This window comes from Microtus oregoni, unplaced genomic scaffold, assembly GCF_018167655.1.
Source record: "Microtus oregoni isolate MIOR12 unplaced genomic scaffold, Mior012 000152F_000, whole genome shotgun sequence".
NCBI classification, from domain to species: Eukaryota; Metazoa; Chordata; class Mammalia; order Rodentia; family Cricetidae; genus Microtus; species Microtus oregoni.
Genome location: NW_024544802.1, coordinates 899,207 through 908,442, shown reverse-complemented (window position 1 = coordinate 908,442; position 9,236 = coordinate 899,207). Strand labels below are relative to the sequence as shown.

Genomic DNA, 9,236 nt, shown 5'->3' with positions numbered 1-9,236 from the left:
ATAGTCATTTACTTGGCCAAATAAAAAAGCAACTCCCACTAAAATTACTTGTATTCATCCTACAGTACCCAAGAGATAGGAGTGCTATTCAAAAGTGTCCACATGCACGTCGCGTATGAAATTTTCTTTCTATTCTGAAAGAGAAACTAGACAAAAGACACGATTCCCTCAGAAAGCAATGACTCGATGCAGGTTGTGACTTTATATTAAAGCTCCGCGCAAAAACATGGAGATAAAGGAAGCGATTTTCATTTGCTGGTCACTATTCCAGCAACACAGCTTCGAGAATTCTGTTCCAGGAAGAAAAGACGACCCTGCAACAAATGGGACAGCTGTTATTCTCCCATAACCAGCGGTCGATGCAGTGGACGTGGTACTCATGGGAGCAAGGTAGCGCACGAAGTTTGTCGCCTTCTGTATATTCAGTAATGCAAATAGTACATGTCTTCAATGCATCGTTTTCACCAAAACTTCTCGTTGCCAAGTTATTAATCTGGACATTGGTGGGTCCTCTAGTTAGGTGGTTGTCATTAAAGGGGTAAAGTCGGGTTGCTTCAATACCTCCTGCAAACATCTGTGAGATACTTTCTGAATATTGATCAATGGAACTGAAGCCAGGGTTGTAGCTGGGGATGGAAGCAGAGTTGTTACCACCAGAGCTCCCTCTTCCACTCCATGGAAGCTCACCAAAAGCTGTTGTTCTCTGCCTTAACCTGGTTTGAATCGGAAGAGATATAGTTTCCCTTGATCCACTATTGAAGATTGTAAGAGTGGAAAACCTGGGAGTACTCACAGAGGTTCTCCCAGCTGCACGTTCAGAAACTGTAAAGGTGCCTATAAAACCTCCAGGTTCACTTTCATAAGTGACCCTGTTGTTTGGGATCTGAGACCTTGACCGAGTTCTGCTAGCTATGCCATCCCTCTGCTGGTCTTCTGCCAACAGAACTCTTCTGACTTGAAGGGCTCTGGTTGGAGGTCTTTGACCAGATCCTGCCGCTTCACCATTGGTATCAGTATCTGAAGAGCTTGTCCCTTGAGCGGCAGAATTTCTAGAACCAGAAGCCACAAAAAGACCTCTACCTAGCAAGTCAGGTCCAGTTATCTGGTGCCTCAAAGTCCCATGGTGAGGGGCTCTAGAAATTCCCTCGATCTCGTTTACCAAAGGCTGCTCAAAAGTCTGTGATGAGATGCTATGATGAGATCTTCGTGGCATTTCATTTGCTGGGTGCAGAGAAGACCCACTTCTTTCAGCTCTGGCTCTGGTTCTTCGCTGGTGTTCTGGTTTCAGGCTTCTTGCCATCCTCCGACCTCTGGTGGATGGCACATGTGTTAATGCTTCAGCAGAACTGTGTTCTGACCTAGGTGTTCTGGCAGATGATGTCTCAGATGCTGAATTTTCCACTTGCCTTTGGAGGCTGCGATCCATGTTTTCTACACTAAGACGTGTAGCAGATGGTTCATTTTCATTCTCTGAGGTTTGGCTTCCATTATTACGGTTAACATTTGTCTCTAAACTGAATCTGAAATCACCACTGTTTGGATTAGTGTGGCTCACTGCCCTCCCGGACTGCTTTCCTCTCTGACTACTTCTTGTTGTATTGCCAGTCTGTCTGACAGAGCAAAGCCAAGCTATTACGGAGTCAACATTGGACTCGTCATCTGAAGAGTCTCCATTTTCTTCTGAGCTCTGCGGCGGCGGCAGAGGCGGCCCCTCTTTAATTTGCTGTAGTCTTCTGAACAGCTCCTCCCCAGTACTTTGACCCGGGGTGCCTAGCAAATTGTTGTCTCTCAGAAGTCGATAGTCTTCTCCGCTCAGATTATTTACAAATCGATGGAAAGCTTCTTTCCCATCCAAGCGATCCACTAGCCTTCTGCGCTGTGCTGCAGATTGGTCATTTCCTTGATCGCTAGAATCTGAGTTTTCCATCTTGATGAACAAGTGGACGATTATCTGTCTGTCATGACATAGTACTGAAATCCAATCAACTGGACCTTCAGTTTTCTTCGCTAGGCTTCGGTGTTCTGGCCAGGAGGGGACTGGCTGGGCTCTGCCACCTCAGCTGTCTGCGAGGCCGCCTAAGCTCTGCCCAGTGTCTGCCTCCTGCTCTCTAGCCCGCCTCAGAATGACTGGAAGAAACCCGCCTCTAGCCCAGCACCTGCTCATTCTGAGACGTAGCTCCAGCAACCATTATCTTCCCCATTGTTACCTAGCAGTGACAGAAATCCACTCAAGATAACTTTTCTTAAAGTCACCCCACATTACCTATTGAATGTATTTCAGGTCCCCTTTCTCAGCTACTCCACAGGACTCAAGAAGTCCTATTCAGAAAGCAGATGATTCAGTCAAAGCATACCAGGTGGGTCTGGGGAAGAGTGACTGGTAGTCCTACTCGTAGGACAAACCCACTCTTCTTGCAATGCTGGCATCACGCTGGGGAATTTAGTGAGATAGTGACTGCTTCATGATAGGTTGGCATCGCACAGGTTGTTCATTGTGCCCTTCCCCAATCACAGTGGCTAGGTGCCATCATGAGAAGGAACTAAGTGGTTGACCTTCACTACTCTGGTGTTATGAGAACAAGGATTACGTCAGGGAGCCTGAGGACACCCTGCTACAGCCCTCGAGTTGGAGATAGCTGTAGGCACTATTACAGAGAAAGGGGAAGCAGATATGGACATGCTGATCCTTTCAGGTTGGCATCTGATTAGGTTGCTAATGGGAATGGTGGTTACTAGCCCAGCCCTCCATATAAGTGTAAGGAATGTTACTGTCACCCGAGGTCGGCAGGAAGTTTGACTTCTAGAGGTACCTGTCTGCCATGCATTTCACAACCGGCTGGATGGAAAACAGAAACTCAGACCCATTGGAATGCTTGATTTCCACAGCCCCCTTCCTCCCACAGAACATTCACTGAGGGGTGACTTATGAAAACACAGAGCCTGAGCCTCCTGCTCAGATCTCTGTCCTCTCTTTACTCCTCTTCCCCACTCTTCAAAGTGTTCAGGGGCCTCTCATCAACTTGGTAAGTAGGCAGAGCCTGAAACATAAACTCTGGAGAAGGTGGAACATGGGAGCACCTGCATAGCCCTAAGGCTTGGAAAGCAGAGTGTGTGGAGTAGATGCTGTTGCTATACAAAGAAGAGATGCTCCCAAAGAAGATGGACATGTTGAAGGCCTGACCCTTGGCTAGTCCAGGATCAGCAGTTTCATAAATGGTAGACAAGACAAGAGAACTCTATTTAAACACACCACTCTTTGCTCCTAGCAGACTCCAATGTTGGTAGACTCAGAAAGAAATCACACACTGATATAGGTGGGTCTTCTATCTATCTGTTGCTTTCATTGGTTAATTAATAAATAAAACTGCTTGGCCTGATAGGCAAGAAAATAGGTAGGCGGGGAAGACAGAACAGATGCTGGGAGGAATAAGGCAGTGAGACAGATGCTATAGATCACCTCTTCAAGAGGGATGTAGGTTAAGATCCTTCCTGGTAAGCCACCACCTCATGGTTCTACACTCAGTAATAGAAATAGGTTAATCAAGATGTGAGAATTATCCAGTAAGAGGCAAGATAATTGTAGTTACCCTCTACATTATTTAGACTCCTTGAAATAGAATGCTTAGCAACACTTTTGTTTTATGTTTCTTGCTTAATATTGTTTGTAGTTTGTAATTTTTTATTTGGTTTCTGTTCCTATTGTATATAGTTATATTGGGTTTAGTTCGATCTTGTTTAGAGAAAGGGGGATCATGGAAGACTTCAGCCAATCACATGCTGCTTAATGTGTCCCCTGGGTCCACAGATAGCCAATAAAAGCATCCATGTTCTCTAGCTCTCTCTCTGTGTGTTCCTGCTCTCCTGAATCATCGAAACCCTGGTTTTGTAAGTTTCCTTTCTTCTGTTTATTAAAGCTGAATATTATTTTAAGTTGGTTTGGTTAATTACAACTTCCAATACTCCTCGCCCATCAACACAAAAATGTGATTTAAAAATTAGTTGATCAGAGGAATTAGTGTGATGTGTTGAAAATTCCTATGCCAGACTCAGTCCATAACTTCTGATTTCAGGTCCTTGCAGCTCCTCAGGGTATAGACAGAATGCAGCCAGATTCTCTGAGAGGATATAAGACAAATGGCATCTAACCAAGTGCCCAGTAGAGTCCTTGTTCCCCCTTGGAACCTCATGAGCACAGCCTTTACTGTCTACGTTTCTATTGGCATGTTACTCTTCCCATATCCTATTCATTAAGCTTTATGTACAGTGTTCGGGGACTTCTCTAGTCAACACCTCAGAACTCTTCTACATCCCTCCCGTGACGTCATTCCAAGGCCTACAGACTGCAAGGTCACATTTATAACAATTATGATTCCCACCCTGGTACCAAGGTTCTGGACTTATTTCATTACTCATTTTCATGACAAAATACCAGACCAAAGTAGCTTCAGAAGAAAACGGCATATTTTGTGCAGGCTTAGGAGCAAATACAGCCCATCATATTGGGATAGCATGGTAGTGACAGTGGCTCCAGCTCTTGTGTCAGGCTGTTGAGACAGCTCTTTATACTGTGCCAGTGGCGAGGAGGCAGAGAATGATGATGCTCTGCTCAGTTTGCTTTTTCCTTTTGTCCTCTTTGCTCACTCTGGGAGCCCAGTCCATTGACTTTTGCCACCCATTCCCAGGGTATATTCCCTGAGAGCTGTCTCTCTTGAAATGTGCTACTAGACTGGCCCAAATTCACTTATGGTGACAATAAAGATCAACCACATAATCATAATGAAGACCATGTACGTCAACCTTGTCACCAGCATTTTACCAAATGGGAGGAAACTGAAAGCATTTCATTTTGAATAAGAAGGTGAAAAGTCCACTTTCTTCACTCTTATTCAATTCAGTGCTGAAATCTTAGTCAAAGCAATAAGACAGGAGACAGAAGCCAAAACAAAACAGAAGTAGTCAAATTACCTCTCAGAATCTGTACTTGAGAAATCCAAAGGAGTCTTAGATATCATAAACATTTTCGGCACAGTAGCGGAATACCAAATAAACCTATAGAATTAGATGTTTGTTTAGATAAATACTGAGCTTACTGAGAGAGAAATAAAACAATTCCTTTAGCAATTGCAAAAATAAAATCACCTAGGCAATTGGACTAGTGAGTTAGCCCACTGATAAGAGACCATGCTACTCTTCCAGAGAACTAATGTTTTGGAAGCTCACAACTTCCTCCAACTCCAGCTCCCTGAGATCCAGTGCTATCTTCTGGCCATTGAGAGCACACGCATACACAAAGCTATACACAAAAATACATAACTATACATAATTATACATACAAAATGAGTCAAAAATTAACTGCCTAGGAATAAACCTAACTTTTAAGCTGAGTATTTGTTCAAGGCACCAGCAATTATAATGAAGCTGGGCAGTGGTGCCACATGCTTTTAATCCCAGCACCCAGGAGGCAGAGGAGGCAGATCTCTGTGGGTTCGAGGACAGCCTGGTCTACAGAGCAAGATCAAGAATAGACTCCAAAGCTACACATAGAAACCCTGTCTTGAAAAACCAAAAAGAAGACATGTGCAATTAAAATTTTATTATATTTTCCACTTCTTTCTTTGAGTGTGTATACACATTCATTTGCCACTGTGGGTGTGTGGAGGTCCGAGGACCACTTCCATCAAATAGCTCCCAGGAACTGAATGGAGCTTTTCAGACTTAGTAGCATATGCCATTACCTGTAAAGCCATCTCTCTAACCTTACAATTATAAACGTAAAACATCAATTAGCAATTGTTGTAGGAGGGGGAGGGGAGAGGGTGAGTGCAGGAGTCGGAGGAGGGGAGGAAGTGGACATTTTGAATGGTATTATTTATAAAGCAATGAAAAAAACAAACAAAAAAAGCAATAAATATGTTAAACATCGGGCCTGGAGAGATGGCTTAGCAGCTAAGAGCACTGGCTGCTCTTCCAGAGGGCCTGGCTTCAATTCCCAGCAACCACATGGCAGCTCACATGTCCAGTTCCAGAGGATCTGACACCTTCACACCAAAGCACATAAAATAAATTTTCATAAGTAATAAAATATTTAAAACACCAAAGAAACAATTTGAAGAATGACTTTCTGATATGAATTTTAAAATTAATTTTGTGAAAATGGTGATCTTACCAAAGGCAATTGACAGATTCAGTGCGATCCCAATCAAAATTATCATGTTATTCTTCACAGACATGCTATAGGACTTCCAAAATTCACACAGAGACACAAAACATCACACGTAACCAAAGCTATCCTAAGCATGGCAATGCCTGATTTTGTCACACTACAGAATCATAGACACAAAAACAGCATGCTACCAGCAACAAAACAGAGACAAAGACAAAGGAATAGAAAAGCGACTCAGAGTAAATCCACACAGGTACAGGTTGGCATGTGTGTCTGAGGCAGGATCCCTTGCAGCTCAGGATGGTCTTGCCTTGAACTACTGATAGTCCTGCCACTATCTCCCAAGTCCTGGAATCTCAGATGGTCATTTGACCTAATTTTTGACAAAGGTACCCAAAGCTCACACCGCAGAAAGCACCACATTTTCACCAAATGGTGCTGAGAAAACTGTATGTTCTCCTGAAGAAGAATTAGTCTAAGTCACTATCTCTCACCTAATTGTACAGAGATCAATTAGGTCTGCAGCAACGACCTTAATAAGAGGCTTTCAATTTTGAAACTGCTGGCCTGAAATGGGGAGAACTTGTCATGTGAGGCGAGGCGCGGAAAGGACATTCAGACAGGAGCTCCAAGTACTCAGGAGGCACAACTGAAAGATTGTGTATTCTAAAACTGTACAGCTGCACAGCAAAGGGAATAGGCATCAGAGTGGAGATGCCACATACAGAAGGGAGGAATTTCTTGCTAGCTCTATACCTGACACTGAAATAAAATACTCAAATATCAGTATCCAAATCATTCAATCAATACATTGACCAATCAGCCTTCATTGTTCGCCATGCTCAGAGAGTCCAGTTTTATCCCATGCTTTTTCAGTCACAGTTCAGCTGGCCTTGGTGAGCTCCCAATAGATCAGCTCCACTGTCTCAGTGGGTGGGTGCTCCCCTCGTGGTCCCGACTTCTTTGCTCATGTTCTCCCTCCTTCTGCTCCTCATTGGGACCTTTGGAGCTCAGTCCAGTGCTCCAGTGTGGGTCTCTGTCTCTGTCTCCATCCATCACCAGATGAAGGCTCTATGATGATATGCAAGATATTCGTCAGTATTGCTCTAGGATAGGGTCATTTCAGGTTCCCTATCCTCATCTGCCCAAGGAACTAACTGGGGACCTCGGCTTCCTAGCCAGTTTGGATGTTCACCTTCCTAGAAATGGACGGAGGGGGGAGGACCTAGGACTTACCACAGGGCAGGGAAATCTGACTGCTCTTTGGGCTGGAGAGGGAGGGGGAGAGGAGTGGGGGGAGGGGGAGAAGGGTGTGAGGAGGGGGAGAAGGGTGTGAGGAGGGGGAGGGAAATGGGAGGCTGGGAGGAAGAGGAAATTTTTTTTCTTTTCTCAATAAAAAAAAGTTAAAAAAAGAGAAAATATGTTACGTTTATAGGTATAAACCAATGAATATTAAACAAATGGAAAGAGATTGTCAAAAAAAATACATTGACCAATGAACTAAACAAAAAATTCTTAGAAGAAGAAAAGCAAGTATGGCTGATAAAGGTAGGGAAAATGTTCAACATCCTTAGACAGCGGCAGGTCTGCATGGTAAAACTACATTAAGATTCCATCTCACTGCAGTTGATATGGCCACCAAAAACAAAGCAGCGACATCACATGCTGGCAAGAATGTGAGAAAATGAAACCTGGTGGAGATGTCAATCCAGCCACTGTGGAAAATCACAGTGCAGGTTCCTCAAAGCACTGACAATAGAACTGTCACATGATTTAGCTGCAGGACTGCTAGGAATAGCTGCAGGGGAATCTGAGCCAGCCTGTTACAGAGAGACAAGGGAGTCCCTGTTTCTCTTGTGGCACTATTCACAATGGCCAAGTTAAGGCAACATCCTAGGTGTTCATCAACAGATTAATGGATAAAGGAAATTTGATATCTCTCTCTTTCTCACAGACACACACACCATACAAGATATAAAAGAGGAAGAGTAACTATTTAGAGAGAAGGGGAACTAGGAGAAAAAGGAAAGAGTACAAAAGAGCATGAAAAAACTACAATGATATGTGTGTATGGAAATATCATATTGAAACTCATTATTTCCTGTACTATGTGAAAACTTTTAATTAAAAGATGTTCTATTGGTTTATGAGCTACTCAACCAGCACGGAGACCTGATCTTGGCACCAGGAGAGCCAGCATTGGGGTGAGTTTCTGACCCCTTGGCAGCAGCCTGGGACAGAAAATTCAGAAGTTCCTCAACCCCCTATCCTTCCTGGGCTCTCTGCAGGGCCTCTACTCCCTGCATACTGCCTCTTTCTTTCTATAGCACCTAGCTTGCATCCAGAACCATCCCCCCCTCTGCCCCCTGCCCTCTTTGGGAACATAACATCACCTAGCTCAGCCTGTCTGGGCGTTGGGTCTGAATCCTCAGGGCAACCAAGCCGGCGGGAGTTCCTTTGTTTCAAAAGCCTGCCTGCACCAAGCAAGGTAGGCGCTTTGTTTACGAGCTACCCAACCAGCACGGAGACCTGATCTCGGCGCCAGGAGAGCCAGCATTGTGGAGAGCCATCACTGGGATGGTACATCAGTAGGCAAGGAGACTTGATCCTGTAAGAGATGATCCATAGGGGAGCATTTGGAGGAAGAGATGGGCAGGCACCAATGCAAGTATTCACCCAACAATCTGAAAAGCAACATGAAACCACCAGAAACCAGCGACCTCACAACAGGAGGACATGAACAACTTAATCAAGAAGAAGTAGAAAAAAATTGACTTTATGAAAGCAATTGACGCCCTTAAACAGCATGTAAAGTACGCCCTTATAGAAATGGATGAGAAATATAACAGAAAGTTTGAAGAATTGAATAAATCAGTGAATGATACCCTAGAAAACCAAGGAAAAACAATCAAACAGATAATGGAAACAGTTCAAGACTTGAAAACTGAAATGGAGGCAAAGAAGAAAACACAAACAGAGGGCCGGCTGGACATGGAAAATTTAAGTTAACAAACAGAGACTACAGAAACAAGCATAACCAACAGAATACAAGAGATAGAAGAAAGAATTTCAG

At 43.9% G+C, this 9,236-nt stretch overlaps 1 protein-coding gene across 1 annotated transcript; it reads right to left on the bottom strand.

Moving 5' to 3' along the window:
* Positions 1-262: 262 nt before the first annotated feature.
* On the bottom strand, positions 263-1,927 carry LOC121444988 (E3 ubiquitin-protein ligase RLIM-like). The gene has a single exon (XM_041646955.1). The coding sequence runs from the start codon at positions 1,925-1,927 to the stop codon at positions 263-265; it is 1,665 nt and encodes a 554-aa protein (XP_041502889.1).
* Positions 1,928-9,236: the final 7,309 nt, after the last annotated feature.

What these genes read in the sequence shown, in the direction of transcription:
- LOC121444988 (XM_041646955.1), bottom strand. Translation starts at nt 1,927, where the DNA reads ATGGAAAACTCAGATTCTAGCGATCAAGGAAATGACCAATCTGCAGCA.